Below are 17,577 nucleotides of genomic sequence, written 5' to 3' on the forward strand. Positions count from 1 at the left end.
GCCCAGGTCTTAGCCCAGCAAATATTCAAGCTGGCCCAAATGTCACTGACAATAAGCCCAGCCCAATAACATGAAAGATGGTACAATATTCATTATAGTTTAGACATGACCAATTGATGGGTCATGTTTACAAATAGTTTCCAAAACAAACTTTTTATGCAAATATTGCTTATCAAAGCCCCTCCATGAAAATTCTTATTTCATAGGTTTGTTGTTTACCACGAAGTAATTGATACTTCCGTTCGTGGGTAAGGTACGAAAGTGTGAGTCTCTGTTGGATGAAAGTCCCACATCGACTAATTTAGAGAATGATCGTAGGTTTATAATCAAATAATACTCTTTCCATTGGGGTGTGAGACCTTTTGGGAAGCCGAAAGCAAAATCACGAGAGCTTATGCTCAAAGTGGACAATATCATACCATTATCGAGAGCCTCGATTAAGGGGAGGCTCGGGACTCCCGCCTCGAAGGCATAGTAAAAATTGACTAAGACTCAAAAAAAAAAAAGAAGGAGTCGAGCCTCGATTATAATTTAGGGAACTCTCTTCATTGGGGAAGAGCTTATACTCAAAGTGGACAGTCTCGACTTTAAGAAAACAAATACTTGTAAATTACGGTTGAGTTTGATCCCGATTATGAGTAGTTAAAATAGGGGAGTAAATAATGGTAATTTAACTTTTTTACCATAAATAAGCTTTGTAACATTCTTTCAAACATTAACGGTAAAAATCTGTCTAGAAATACACACAAAGAACACATATTAATTATGCTCTTAAAATAAAAAGGAAATATTTTAAAAAATAAAATAAAATATGTTTTGAAAATTTTCGAACTAATTAAGGAAATTTGGAGACAACGAGGTCTCAATGCCAGCTAAAAGAGACAGTTGGCAGATTGCCAAAACAATAATAAAAATAATAAATAAATAAGGAAAAAGCATAAATCAATCAAAGGCTTTATTTGGCCCAAAAGAAAGAAACCCAATAACAAACTATTCTATTCAAAAAGGTAGAAATCCCCAAAATGCCCCTCCCTCCCCCATAGTCCCACTTGCACTAGCTTCCCAATTATGTTCATGTCCTTCTCATTGCCCATTGCAATTTACAAACCCAATTGGCAAATCTAAATCTAAATATTCACCCATTTTTGTTAACCAAATCTACCAAAATCCCCATGTTCAATAAAGGCAAAAACACACCCGTTTTCTAGATTATTCCGAAAGTTTCACGTGAACATCATTTCATAATAATGTTGTAACAATCTAAACCTGTCGCTAGTAGATATTGTCCGTTTTGACCCGTTACGTATCGCAGTCAGTCTCATAATCTTAAAACATATCTATTAGGGAGATGTTTCTACACCTTTATAACGAATGTTTCGTTCCTCTCTCAAACCGATGTGGGATCTCACATATGCAGATTTTACCTAAACCCAAAACCAATAGCTGATATTTCCTGTTTTGACACGTTACGTATCACTGTCAATCTCACGGTTTTAAAACGTGTCTAATTAGGGAGAGGTTTCCACACCCTTATAAAGATGTTTCGTTCCCCCTCTCCAACCGACGTGGGATCTCACATATGCAAATTTTACCTAAACGCAAAACCGCTTGCAAATATTGTCCGTTTTGGCTCGTTACATATCACAGTCAGTCTCAGAATCTTAAAACGTATATATTAGGGAGAGATTTCCACACCTTTATAACGAATGCTTCGTTCCCTTCTCCAACCGATGTGGGATCTCACATACGCAGATTATACCTAAACCCAAAACCAATAGCTGATATTGCCTATTTTGACACAGTACGTATCACTGTCAGTTTCACAGTTTTAAAACATGTCTACTACGGAAAAGTTTCCACACCCTTATAAGAAATGTTTCACTCTCTTCTCTCACAAATGTAGATTTTACCTAAACGCAAAACCGCCAGCAAATATTGCCCATTTTGGCTCGTTACGTATCGTCATCAGTCTCACAATTTCAAAACGTGTCTACTAGGGAGAGGTTTCCACACCCGTATAAGTAATGTTTCGTTCTCTTCAACACACAGATGCACAGATGCAGATGAAACTGATTACTAATTAAATTATTAAAGAATTTAGATTATAGGGTTACAAATATTTAGGTATATTTTTTTTTTACTATTTGGGCAAAAATTCACCAAGATTTTGTTAAGAACATACACAATCAAGTGGGTAAAATCATGTTGACCTTTTAACAAACACATGGCATGCAAATTTAACCTTTTTCCCCTTCCCTCTCTTGGAGATCACACACAAATCTTGTGGAATAGACATAAAGAAGAATACTAAATTAGAAAAAGAGAGAGGAAAAACAAAATCAGCATTTACAGATTTTTATTTATTATTTATTTTTAAAAACAAAAACAGTAACAATAATAAAATTGGAATTAAAGGAATCTTTAACACGTTCGTACNAAAAACCGAGCATAATTCAATAAATAAAATTAATTATTATTCTAAATTTATTGGTATTTTTTTTAAAATCACGTGCTTATTGAGCAAAACCCTAAAATTTCATGAACTAACTCGTAAGTAGTTCTTCGGTTCGAGTTATCATTTTTAGGTCAAATTACTACGCCACATGTTGCATTCAATTAATAGTATTAACATTAGAGACGTGTTAAAAACAAATTTTAAAATTGAGATATATGGTCGGGATTTTTTAAAAAATATTTGGAATAAAATCAGTGTAATATCAAAGTTGAAGAAATAAATTTGTATACTACTTTTTTTCGTTGAAGTCTCGATATGAAAATGAAAATAATTGGTAAAATTGAATTTAATCGTCGAATGCTCTTGTTGCAAATAGGGTTGACTACAGCTTCGAGCCGTAGCACATAGTTTTGTAAAATCGTACGATTCTCTTAATCTAAATAAAATACAATTTATTTATTTATTTTTGTATATTTCATCTAATTTAAGAAAATAAAAAAATAGCCTTAACGCAATAATTAAAAATATATTTATACTTTACGATAGTTTAATTACAATAATTTAATACATATTTTATTTTTCGAAAATAAAATTATATAAAAGTGGACAATAATAAAAATAATAATAATAATAAGCGAGAGAACGGTTAAACGTAGCCTTCAAGGTGAGAGAGAAATTTGAATTATCGAGACAGACATTCCAGAAGAGGAATAATCATATATGATTGGATTAAACCCTATTCATAGATTTTGGGTCGTCTGATGTGAATGCATATGTTGACTAATAGCTATCACCCCTGATGTTGACTTCACCACTCAATATCCTTTTATTTATATTTATTTCTTTCATTTAATTTTACGTATTAATCAAATATCTAGACATCTGATCTAAAAAAGAAAAAGAACAGGCTCAAATTCATCGTGACCGACCCATACCCGACTCATAGGTAATGATTGGTCGACCCGTAGTTCAATTGGGTCAATCCAAATATGGTCAAATCACACGTGGAATGACCTGTACAAGAGCCGATTAAAGACCCAATTGAGCCTGCGTAATAATTTAAAAGTTTAAACGTAACGATGAGACGGTTTTCACTACGCCCACTAAGCCTCAACAACAACGAACGATTCCGTAATATTTTTCTTAAAAATTATAAATTTAGAGTTAAACCAATTTTTTTTTTTTTTTTTTTTTAATTACAATACAATGGTCCACACCTAATTAATTCATCTATCATCACCTTGTGGATGCCATACCACTTTGGACCACATTCTCTAATCAACACCTTGCCTTCTTCATTAAATATTATCAATTTTCATTTAAATTCAAATTCCATTGGTTCATTTATCACCAATCAATTAATTCTTTCAATCATTTTTTTTTCACAATTATTTTATTTTATAAAAACCATTTTTATTTATTTATTTTTATTTTTTTAAATATTATTCTATCTAATTTTGATTAATTAAGCTTTAAAATAATGTATGTCACTGTCGAATCAATTAAATGTATCAATTTAGACAATACAAATCAAAATTTGACTACCCGTATCTTTTCTAAAATATGTAATTAAGCGATAATTATGGAAATAATCCAAAATTTAGCATATGTATTATAATAACACCTAGGTTAACTAAAAGCTTAGCCTATTTTTATTTTTATTATTATATTTGAAAATTACATTATTAAAAAATAAATAAAAATAATAATTTTCCTTAATTCCCTTTCCCTTCATTTGATGTTGATTTTTTTTCTCTCTCTTAGATTTTGAATTGGCTGAAGCTTCTGCTTTCTTCCATTATACCATCAAATATTATCCGGTCAGAATAAACCCCACCGCATGTGCATTCCCTTCAAATCTTTAAAACCCTAAACTAACTTTTTTATTTATTTTTTAATTATGTCATGTCGAACGTTGTCTGTTTAACTTGTAGATCTTTAACTCGGGATCTACTGAAATAGGATGAGAAACCCCCAGTGAAGAGAACAACGCATCCTCAACTCGGGATCTACCAAAACAGTATGAGAAACCCCAGTGAAGAGAACAGCAAATCCTCAACTTGAGATCTACCAAAATAGTATGAGAAACCCGTAGTGAAGAGAACAACAAATCCTTAATTCGGGATCTACCAAAACAGGATGAGAAACCCCCAGTAAAGAGAACAGCACGTCCTCAACTTGGGATCTACCAAAACAGTATGAGAAACCCCCAGTGAAGAGAACAACAAATCCTCAATTCGGGATCTACCAAAACAGTATGAGAAACCCCAGTGAAGAGAACAGCAAATCCTCAACTCGGGATCTACCAAAACAGTATGAGAAACCCGTAGTGAAGAGAACAACAAATCCTTAACTCGAGATCTACCAAAACAGGATGAGAAACCCCCAGTGAAGAGAACAGCACATCCTCAACTCGGGATCTACCAAAACAGGATGAGAGACCCCCAGTGAAGAGAACTGCACATCCTCAATCGGGATCTACCAAAACAGTATGAGAAACACCCCGTGAAGAAAACAACAAATCCTTAATTCAGGATCTACCAAAATAGGATGAGAAAACGCCCAGTAAAGAGAACAGCACATCCCCAACTCGAAATCTACCAAAACAGGATTAGAAACCCCGGTGAAGAGAACAGATTCTCATAATTGGCTAAACAGGATTGAAGATAGAAATTATACCAAAACATGATTATATTCCTCATCTTACTTGAATTGATTCTCTTAACTAATTAAACAGGATCATAAATATAGATTATATTTCACAGCATATCCAGTAAAAAAAATATATTTACGTCAATACGTGAATTTTATAATAATTTTAATAATTACTCACATAATTAAATAATTATTTTAAAAATAAAAAAGAATTTGAAGAAATAGCACGGATTTAATATGATTTGAAAAGATCCTTATTGGGATTATGAAGAAATCAAAAGTTTAATTTTAATTATTCCACTAAATCTAGTTAAAAGTAAAATATTTTTTACAAATGGTAATTTTTTGCAATTTTGTTGTGAGAATTGTGTGCAATCATTAAGCTTTGCATAGTTTTAGTGGTCCAATATACTACTGGGAATTGAAAAATAAATTCTTACGACAGCGAAATTCTTCTGTGACCGAACAATTTAATTATCATTTTTATTATTCATTTAATATAAGATTAAATTTACCATAAAGTTTTGATTTAATTCGAGCTTTTTAATTTTTTAAATAATTATTAAAAATGCACAAAAATAGTGTCCTCGACTTCAAAAATGCTTATACAAATATTAAAAAGAACGAACAAAAAAAAAAAACACAATCTTGCTGTTCTCACTGGAACAAGTAATCTCGAAACGAATACATAGTTAAAAAGTAAATATTTTTTTTTCAATTTTTGTCTCGTGCATCTAACGGTTATGTTCGAGTTTCCCAAAACCTCGTCTTTTTCAAGTCGATTCTTTTGTCTCACTAGAATATCATTCTATAACAAAAGCCAAACACCTCCCAAGCAATTCCTGTTTCCAAACATCCCCTTTCTCTCTCTCTCTCTCTCTCTAACCAGAGAGAAAAAATTGTTCAAAAGTGGCAGTTTTGCCCTTCACGAGAAAAAAAACTCTTCTGTTTCTTCCTCCTTCCCGAGGGCTGAACGGTAATTTCCTTCTTTTTTTTTTTTTTTTTTTTAATTCAAATCCTTTTTCTTAATCAAAGAAGCGTCGAAACCCCGCAAGTTCCCTTTCGTCGAAGAAGGGAGCGATGAATCTCGAATCGGCGATTCAATGAATTACGATTCCTTTTTCCTACTTTTTTTGGGCATTTTCAGAAAGAGTAGAGTGTCAGATTCCTCTACGTGGACGGTGGAGATAGCGTAGTGGGAGTGGAAAGCTTAGCCTCAGCTTTCCAACACCGTTCGATGTCCTCGGCGATTCTTTTGGCGTCCATTGATGCGCCGAGTAATCCACGCTTTGTGAATCCCACTGCATATAGCCCATTTTCTCCTTTCCATCCATTTGGAAATGGCCTCCTTGGCAACCCATCTTTTTTCCCAAACATTTCTCCTTCCTAAAACATTAATCAAATCAAATCAATCCCGACACTCTAAAACATGTCTTAAAATACACGACAATTTTCAAATTTACTCCTAAACATGTCGTTCCACCTAAAAACAATTGATTCTTTAACAATCGAGCTACACCCATATCAAATAAAACGAACGTCGAGCTACACTCGTATCAGGTGAAATGAACAAAAACGTCAAATTTAGTATAATTTAACGGACACGACCTAGAATCTAGAAGTAGGGTGGGGGAAGGAAGGTAAAAAGCATACCTTTAGCCAAGAGGGGACATTACTTCTATAACCAGTAGCCAATATAATGGAATCAAATCTTTCTATTCTTCCATCAACAAATTCCACTGCTTGACGTTTCAGCCGTTTGATGCTAGGACGAATCTAAAAATCAACGGCAGAGAAAATTTCTCAATAATTAAATAACAATAATACATTTTAAAACTTTTTTAAAAAGAAAGTGAAATAGTACCTTAATATGTCCCGTTTTGATTTTGGCAAGGGTACCAACGTCCAATACTGGAGTTTTTCCGGACATGTTTTTGAGCCGAAGTGGGCCCATAATGGGCCGGTCCAACCCGAATCTGGCAGTGTCCCCAAGCATCAGCCTCGACACCATTAGCAGGAACCCATCGACCAGACGTATGGGGAACCACTTTAGCAACCACATGGACAACCCGAAAGTTGATCTCCCCAGCATCTCTCGTGGTAGTACGTGCACCTTCAATTTCACAATAATTATCAAACACCCCCTAATTTCATTACAACTTTCTACTTTCACCCCTATATTTCCATGAAATTGTAAAACAAACCCATTACCAATTTGATCATAGCTAACAATTTCATTACAACTTTCTAATTTCACCCTTATACTTCGATGAAATTGCAAAACAAACCCATTATCAATTTGAACATAGCTTACTAAGTGGGATGGAGTGGAGTGACACAATACAGACAGAACATGACTTCCCGAGACTGTTTTGTTTTGTTTCGGTTTTGTCTGTGTTCTTTTTAAACAGAGAAAAAGCACTTTCAGATTGGATTTGAGAGATTCATGATTATGACAATCTATATAAGATCCTAAGTTTTTTAATTTTTTTTTTAAATTTTTTCAAAACTATATTGCGCATGCTGGAGAATCCCAAGAAAGTGAAAGATCATCCCTTTCCCCTTCTTTTTTTTTTTTTAATTATTAATTTCCATAATTAGATCTTCCTATAACCCTTATTTCTTCCTTTTTTTTTCTTGAAAATCTGTTCAAAATTGATTTTCTGAGGAAATCCCATCTGGGTTTTGATTAAAACCCATAAATAAACAATACCCATAATTTATTTTTTAAAAAAAATGCAAAAATTAAAAGAAATTGAAGAAAAAAAAGGGAAAAAAGGGGAAAAAAACAGAGGGTGTTCTTACAGTGTCTCTGACAACGAGAGAAGGGCTTGCACTATGTTCACAAAGATCCAAACAAACTTCCATCCCTGAATTTCCACAGCCAACGACCAAAACCTTTTTACCTCGAAACTCCTCGCCGCTTTTATACAAACTCGTGTGTTTAATCGAGCCACCAAATTCCGTCATTCCGTCGAACTCCGGCACCACCGCCTCCGCATTTTCACCAGTAGCGACGATCAACCACCGGCAAACATACTCCGTCTCATCACCACGACAACCACCGCGCTTGCTCCTCACGCGCCAAAACCCAAGGTTACGATCGTACTCAGCCTCTGCTACCATCTCGTTAAATCTGGGCCGTATATCAAATCTCTCCGCGTAATCCTCCAAATACTTAACGAATTGTTGCTTAGAAGGATACGTCGGAAAATCCCCCGGAAAACCCATAAACGGCAGCTCACAAAATTGCTTCGGTAGATGCAACCGTAGCCGATCATACGTCTTTAACTGCCACAACGACGCTATACAGTTGGATCTCTCCAGTAACATACTCGGTACTCCTCTTTGTTTCAAACACGCCGCCGCCGCCAATCCCGACGGCCCTGCTCCTACTATCACCGGTCCCGGAACCCAAACCCGCCGCATCCCGCCGCCGCCTCCACCGCCTCCGCCGCTAATCTTCTCTGTAAAAATAGGGTCATTCGATAACTTCCCTTCTATTTCCCTCAAATAAGAACCCATCTCCATACAAAACCAAACCAAACCAAAACAAAACACAAAAATCCCTTCAATCTTGGAGCCTTATCCGTTTAGAAGAATGAGTAAAATTCGTATTTTTTTTTCAATTCTTTTATTTTCTCCAATTCATTTTTTGATTTTCAAAATCTCTGCTCTGTCTCAATGAAGGGGCGAGCTACAAGTACGGGCCTAAATCAGCATTCAACACACACACACACACACACACACACAGACAGAGAGATGAGAGAGAGAAACAGAGAGAGAGAGCATTAAGAGAGATGGCGATTTGTCTATATATATTCCTTTTGTTCACAGAATGAATTTATACGAGAGGAAGGTAAATGGGCCTTATTATATTTATATATTTATATTTTATATTTATATATATATATATATATATATGTGCATTTATATAACTGATATTAACCAACAACAACTTCAAAACTCATCCCATAACTTTCGTTATCTTCTTTTTATTTTTTATTTAAAAAAAATTAAATTTTGGGTTTTTGGGGGAGAAGAAGAAGAAGAATGTGGATAATTAATTAATATTCGGCATTAACTACGTGAGGTAATTATTCTCTTCCATTGTGTTTTTAATTTATACGACAAAATCCAAACACAATCTTTTAATTTCGTAATTTTGTTTTTTTTTTAAATTAAAAAAATTCCATTCGATTACCTCATCTCATTCTTCTGGGTGATGGAAGTCCCACGTTCGCTAATTTAGGGAATGATCATGTGTTTATAATTAAATAATACTCACCATTGGGTTGAGGCGTTTTGGGGAAGTCCGAAGCAAAGTCATGAGAGCTTATGCTCAAAGTGGACAATATCATATCATTGTGGAGAGTCGTGTTCATCTAATATGGTATAGAGTCGTACCTTAAACTTAGTCGTGCCAATAGATTGGTAAATCTTCAAATGTTAAACAAAGGACTCCAAAAAGGAGTTGAGCCTCGATTAAGGGGAGGTATACTTTGTTCAAGGGGAAATGTTAGATGATGAAAGTCCCACATCGGCTAATTTAGGGAATGATCATGAGTTTATAATCAAATAATAGTCTCTCCATTGGTACGAGGTCTTTTGGGGAAGTCATGAGAGCTTACGCTCAAAGTGGACAATATCATACCATTGTGGAGAGTCGTGTTCATCTAACATGGTATCAGAGTCATGCCTTAAACTTAGTCGTGCGAATAGATTAGTAAATCTTCAAATGTCGAACAAAAAACTCCAAAAGAAAAAGGAATCGAGCTTGGGAGGTGCTGGATGATGAAACTCCCACATCGGCTAATTTAGAGAATGATCAAAGCCATGAGAGCTTATGGTTAAAGGGGACAATATCATACCATTATAGGGAGTCGTGTTCATCTAACATGGTATCAGAGCCATGCCCTAAACTTAGTCGTGCCAATAACACACATTACATTAAATTTTTTGTTTTTATTCTAATTTGTTTCGCGTGTTGGATGAAAATCATCGTAGGAACTACAAGATCACCCCCAATGACGTCTTCGACATTTATAAGTCGTGGACTAACCAGGAACTACGAGATCACTTCAAGGACGCCTTTGATATCTAGAGGTTGCAGAGCGACCATAAAACTCTGTTCAATAAGTGTAGGAACTACAAGATCACCCCTAATGATGTCTTCGGTGTTTAGAGGTCGCAGACTGACCAAAAACTACGAGATCACCTCAAGGACGCTTTCGATATCTATAGGTCGCAGACCGACCATAAAACCCTGTTCAATAAGTGGAACACATTAGCTATATTCGAGACCAATCTAGTATAATATAAATATATATTAAAGGAAAATTAATAAATATATATTATTGTGAAGACCTCTCCGTACTTTGACTCTCTTTAATTAATTACCTTTTAATTTCTCATCTTAGTATCTATATATCTATTATTGGGATTGACATTGTACGTAAAATTTGATGGGAAATAAAATTCCGTACTAAAAAGGCAAACACATCAATAATACCTATATTATTTAATGTATCTTTATTTATTAGTTATAAAGTTTATAAAAAATTTAAAAAAATTTAATATTATTATTGAAAAAAGTCAAATAAAAAAAAATTAAGTCAATAATAAAGGTTATAATATAATTTTTTTAAAAAAATATCAATAAACCACGTCATATTTGGAATGAAATAAAGGCCATTTATTTTGATGACTTGGAAGAAACAAAGCCACCGGACAATGTAGGTGGTTTTATTAACTCTCTATTTTCGAAATAAATAAATAAATAATTAATTAATTAATTAAAACCCATACCCTTCATAAAGGCGAAATTAAATAGGCTATGATTATAAGTACATTTTGGTATATATATAATCATAGGTTAAACATTACATATGCAATTTTGTATAGTCTATTTATATATATTTGTGTTTAATATTTTAATTCGTCTATTTATTTTTAAAATATTAAGAAATTATGTAATATTCTATTTGGATAAAGATATGGATAACATATTGATTTATTTTTTTATTTGTAAAATTTAATTTAAAATTATATTTTAACCAATAATTATTAAATAAACCCTAGAAAACGGCTTGTTTCTTCAACGATTTCTAAAATGGGGCGGGGGAAGAGCGTGGATCGTGTGCGGAGGAGTACACCGTTCTTACTGTGGGGTTGGCCACGTGTCTCATGGGAATTTTGATCGTACAGATAATTCATTAAAAGGGTTGGGGGTAGTTGAGGGAGAAGTGAAGGAGGAATGAATGCCACTTCTCACAACGCTAATATTTTTCTTAATTATTATCCAATTATTTGTGAAAAAAAATAAATATATTTTTTATTTTTATTAAATATCCGACATGAATATATTCTCGAGATGAAAGCGAGTATTCAAGAGTTCTGCTAGATTCGAGCCGTTCGAGAGTGTTGTTTTACAGGAATTGGACGTTGCAAATCTAAGCGGAACGGATAATTGAAATAAAAAAAGAAAAAAAATATTGTCCAAGTATATTTAGCCTCCGGTACCGTATGAGAAATAAATGAGCAATAAATGATACGTATAAAGATAGGGCTTGTACTATAGAAAATGAAGGAACAATTGGTTTATAAAGACGTTTGTATCTATGTTCGATAGAATTTGCCTCAAAATATATTATAGGAGCATGTCGCCGATGGTCAATTTTTCATACTAATGTTTCGTTCCCCTCTTCAGTTAGAGAGAAGAACGAAACATTCCTGATAAATGTGTGAAAATCTCTCTTTAGTAAACGCGTTTTAAAAAATTTGAGGGGAAAGCTCAAAAGGGACAATATATGCTAGCGATGAGCTAGGGGTGTTACAAACATATTCGCTAACACACAGCCTGATGTCTGGGTCTGACTCATTGCTAGTAGATATTGTCTACTTCAACTCGATGAAACAATCCAAGTTTTAGTTGACTAACTTACACAAGGATAAGGGTTAGTCCCACACAATCACGTTGTAAATCATGTCTGTTTCAATAAAACAAATCAATCGTTATTGTCATGTGCATATCATGTGTATTTGTTCGGTGTCCAAAGGAATTATTTGTGAGATTAGAAATAAGCAAGTTGTGTAGGAACAACCAAACGACGCCTTTATGAAAATTCAATGAGGGACTTGAGAATTTAGCCACAAATTAAATTTGTGGTTTAGTACCATGCTTCAACTGTCTGCACAAATATATATATATATATATATACACATAAACGGTCTAATTTATTTCTAATTTTTAAAATATTTTCAAACTCCAAATTTAAAATTTAAATACTTAATAAATAAATAAAACACGATATTAATTCATTCAAATGTTTAGATATTCCATTTCAATTTTTCTAAATTAATAAATTTATTATATCTCAGTCATATTTAAAACCTATTGAATTATTGAATTATGTTTAAATTAAAATATATTAATTTTTTTTAGCTTTAAAATTAAAAGAGAATTATCTTAATACTATAATACTATAATATATATATATATTATATTTGATATTTTATTATAGACAAATATCTAGGTATTTTTCATTTTATTACTCTTCTGCAGTGTAGTAGTTTCAGCAAATATTCTCAAAACCAATATTCACAGATGAAATTTAACGGTGCAGAAATGGATATATTGTTTAAATATAATAAACTTTAGGGACTAATTTGTTATTATATATATATATATATATTTATGATCGTTTGCGTTCTGTTTGAGTTTGAGTGTGTGTGTGGTGTAATTTAGTAGGGCCAAGTTTTTGGTGATTGAGTTGGACATCTATTTATGTCCCGTTTTCTGAAAGATGCTTCCCAATTTTTCTAAGCCACTATGGATTGCTCCCACTTTTATTTACATTTTTTATATTTATCATCCCTCCTTTTTTTTAAACCTAAATATTTGGTAACCGATATCCAATTCAATATTATAAATTCGGTACCCGTGTTCAGACAGTCTTTCACGTTTTCAAGCTATTTGGTAAAACTGAAATCCCGGTTGGGGGACGTGGTTTCTTGTTCAAATCCAAAGTCTTTTATCCCCTCTCGAACTAAGGTTGAAATCTGTAACAATTCAACTTAGGCTATGTGAATTGCTTAGAGTCTTCTTCGGCTAAAGAGTATCTTTTTCATAAGAGGCTCGAGATTTATGGGAATTCGCTGCAGATAGATCTCACCCTGTTGCTTTCCGAGATTCTTTGAAATTTGAATTTTGGGTCTAATAAATTTTTTAATATGAAAACAAAAATTAATATATCTTAGAAAATTAAAAAATAAAATAAAAAAAAAGTAATTATAATTTGATGGGGCAGCTGCCCTTGTTGCCCGTACATGGACTTAATAAAATAACAGAAAATATATAATTTTGTCACCGTGTAAATAAAAAATATTTATATTCTAATAACTAAACATTCCTTTACTAAATTATTATGGAGCACATCACATCACTTAGATTATTTAAATATAGCATAAAGAAAACCTTATTATATAACATTTACTTTTTAATATAAATAAGACAAAATATTCCTTTCATATTATACTCCAAATGGTACATGCATTAAAATTTCTAAAGTCAAAATCTTAAAATTCTAAACGAAAAAAAAAAAAAATCATTAGTAAAAAACCGACCTCCAAATTAGAGGAAATAGGGTATATAGCCTTTAGAATTTGGGATCTCGGGTTTGAAATTCAAATCTAAACCCGTATATCAAAATACTTACTTAATTCAAAAAATAACTTAATTTTCCTTTTTTTCACAAACCAATTTTTTATTATTATTAATTAATTTTAATAAATAACGGTAATATTCAAATCTGCACTCTCGAACATAGATTTCAACAGATTTATGATTTTGATGAATCGAACGTTTGATTTTCAGACCTCGAGATTATTACTTTTGAGCTAGTGCTTGAGCAACTAAGCTAAACAATAATGTTCGGGTCTAAAAATATTAAAAATTTTAATTAAGGGTCGAAAAGTTGCTATCTATGGTGGATTCTTACCCTCACCCTTTTATTGAGATCTGATTAAAAAAAATTTAAATAAAGAAAGGTACACATAAGGGGGCTTTGGCAACCTTTTTAGTCCCTCTCCACTGGGAACTAAGATTGTTACCTAAGCCTAGTAGCCTACCCTATACCCTATAGCTCTTAGATTAATTTAATTTAATTTAATTTAATTTTTGGAGAAAAAAAGTTAGATGGGCCCATGGGAATGTGGTGGGAGGCCCAAAATAAAAAAATGGGCCTTTTCAGAGCACGCTTGTGGGCCTACGTGGGCCTATATATGTGGGCCTCCATCTGTGTTTTATACCTCTTCAAGACATCGAATTATTAGAAAAATATAATAATTAAAAATATTTAATTTTTTTTTTCTTGCAAAATTATATTTGCATTCGTCATGGCTTACCTTCTTCAGCTTTTCATCGTAGTGTGGCACTTCTATCCAAAAAAAGAAAAAAAAGGAGCAAAAATAAAATATAATAATAATAATAATTATTATTATTATTATTTTTTGCCTACTTTACCTAATAAACATAATTGATGTCGGAAAACTTTATCTTACAACATTAAAACTTTATATTATACATAAGTGCACATATATAAATCTAATAATGATTATTTTCCTCTATGCTTTCTTCCACTTTTTATTCGTCACGTAAATCTCAATCTCAATCGGATTCGAATGAATATTTTAATTTTATATTACCACCGAAAAATTCATCACCAGCTTTTGCACTTAAATGATTTTTTCGATTCTATTTTAGTCAACAAGGTTTATAGTTTCTTTGATTAATGATGTTAATACGATTAGTTGGGTGATTAATATATGTAGGTGGTGGATTAATGATGATTAAGGATATGTGTGGGATTTTATTATATGGTTTGTTTAATTAAAAAACTATATAATATATGAATTATATTTAAAAGCTTATTTTATTTTGTGTAATGAAAATTGAGGTGCCCCATTGTTAATAAAGGGAATGATCTAATCATGATTAGGGAACATGGAGGTATTAAGTTAACTGTTAATGATAGGGAACATGTTTTTATATGTATATATGTTACTTTAAAAAGACTGAATAAGTCAAAACCTATGTGCCTTCCTCTAATTTTTTTTAATTATTTTAATATTTCAACGTGTCGTTTCGGTAGAAATAACGATCAAATCTTATCTTCATAACAATTATTTAACGTTTGAATTATTATTTAATAACTTATTTTATTTAGTTGAAGATTCAAATCTCTAATATACTCGACAGTTAGGTCAGTTTGTAAGATTCGGTTTGTTTAGAGATAAGGACACCAAAATTATCGTCTTTTTTCTTCAATTTGTAAGATTCGGTTTCCTTCTGTGTTTCATTGGAGAATGAGATGACCTCGATAGAACAAAAAAGCTTACACTTCTCAATTTAACCATCTCGTGGCTGGATGGGTGCCACTTGAGTGTCAAGTCGACCCTTGTCTGTCTTGCGTGTGGGGTCACAACCTACTTTCACTTCTGCCCACTTAACTTAGTCATTATCCTTGATGACTTTCTCAGGGACACAACTGAATTGTCGATGCAGGGTCACAACCTACTTTCACTTCTGCCCACTTAACTTAGTCATCATCCTTGATGGTTTTCTCAGGGACACAACTGAATTGTAGACATAGGGTCACAACCTACTTTCGCTTCTGCCCACTTAACCTAGTCATCATCCTTGATGGCTTTCTCAGGGACATATGTCCCTGAATTGTCGACATAGGGTCACAACCTACTTTCACTTCTGCCCACTTAACCTAGACATCATCCTTGATGGCTTTCTCAGGGACACAACTGAATTGTCGATGCAGGGTCACAACCTACTTTCACTTCTGCCCACTTAACTTAGACATCATCTTTGATGGCTTTTCCAGGGACAATCAAATTTTCAACGCTTACCCTTTGAAGAACTAGATTGAAAAGATTAATATAGGCTTTTCTCGAGTATGTTTCTGTCTCTCGACGCTTACCCTTTTCACTTTTTATCCATTTTTTTCTTGTCGGGTTCTTATCCTTTTCGTTTTTATTTAGTTTTAGATAAATCATTAATGGATATTTGAAAGTAAATTAGTGGAAGTTCATAGAGTTATTGCATAATCCATAATATAGTGTTAAGCTAAAGGACAAGCAAGTTATGAGCCTATCCCCTTTAAGCATTATCTCTATTTCATATATTGCTTCTTAGGTCATTGCACAAATAAATAGGCATTCCAAAATAAATAAATAAATAAAATAATAATAATAATAATTAAAAAAAAAGTGGAGAGTGATAATCTCATTCTTAATGGCCCATTTTAAGAAATTAATTAAATTTATAATTAAATTCAAATATTATATATATTGTTCTCTAATAATACTAAAAAAAAAAAAACATTGTTTATAAAATATTTTCAAAAAAATATAAGAATTGAAATAGGTTGATGTGTAATTAATATATTATAAATTCAAAAAATTTTAAATCGAAAAAATTAATTAAAAAATTTACTAAAATAGAAAAATATCGAGTCATGGACCAACTATTAATCCATCACGTCAATTCGTTATTTATATAATTTTAACGTGTAAACGAACCATTTTTTTAAAAACGTTTTTAAACATTAATAATTACAAAACGAGATTCAATTATTATTGAAACATTAATTAATAATTTAAAAATGAAAGGTAATTATAACACTAAATTGAGATAATCATTTGTTCTTCATGCAAATTAATGGAAATAATTAGATGAATTAAGAACATAATTATCCGAAGAAAATAGAGGCGCGCGTGCACATGTGTGTTGAGTTTGATCGATCGAGTTGACAATTAAATTTATAATGTGGGAATAATTATTATAAGGTTGATTTGACATTATTATAAAATAAATAATAAATAAAGCAATTGTGGAACTTTTTATATTTTATAAATTTATAAAGTATAGTTTGATATATTATATAATAAAAATGTACTATATTTAGATATAATATTAAACAAAATCAATGTGTAATTATGAATTAAAGTGGAGAGCTAAGTAAATAAATATAAAGCTAACACCAAACCCATAACACTTTGTGAAGTACTTTGCAAGTCTCTTAACTTTTCACACAAGTGTGTGATTTAAATATATAATTAATTTTTTTAATCCATGATTTGACAACATAATATATATGTCTATTTTTATATTAAGATGGAAGGTTCTTGAAATTTTTTTAAAATTATTTTCAAAAGTTGAATTAGGTTTAGTTTAAATAAATATATATATATATTTTTATAGACGGGTTTTGTGATGCTGTCGACGATATATAACGGGCTAAAACAGATAATATCTGCGCGTGGTGGGTTTGAGTTATTACAAATGATATTAGAGCCAGGTATCGATCGGTGTGCTAGCGAGAACGCTAGACACTCAGGGTGTGAATTGTAAGATCTCATATTAGTTGAAGAGGGGAACAAAATATTTCTTATAA

General features: G+C 32.2%; 1 protein-coding gene across 1 annotated transcript; it reads right to left on the reverse strand.

The window, feature by feature from the left end:
• Positions 1-5,702: 5,702 nt before the first annotated feature.
• Positions 5,703-8,933, reverse strand: LOC111798611 (indole-3-pyruvate monooxygenase YUCCA6-like). Its single transcript, XM_023681859.1, has 4 exons — positions 7,916-8,933; positions 6,975-7,223; positions 6,764-6,886; positions 5,703-6,496 (listed from the first exon to the last, which is right to left on the reverse strand). Exons 1-4 carry the CDS (start codon positions 8,639-8,641, stop codon positions 6,281-6,283), a joined length of 1,314 nt encoding a protein of 437 aa, XP_023537627.1. The 5' UTR covers positions 8,642-8,933; the 3' UTR covers positions 5,703-6,280.
• Between the last annotated feature and the right edge of the window lie 8,644 nt (positions 8,934-17,577).

Source organism: Cucurbita pepo, chromosome LG07 (assembly GCF_002806865.2).
Source record: "Cucurbita pepo subsp. pepo cultivar mu-cu-16 chromosome LG07, ASM280686v2, whole genome shotgun sequence".
Lineage (NCBI taxonomy): Eukaryota > Viridiplantae > Streptophyta > Magnoliopsida > Cucurbitales > Cucurbitaceae > Cucurbita > Cucurbita pepo.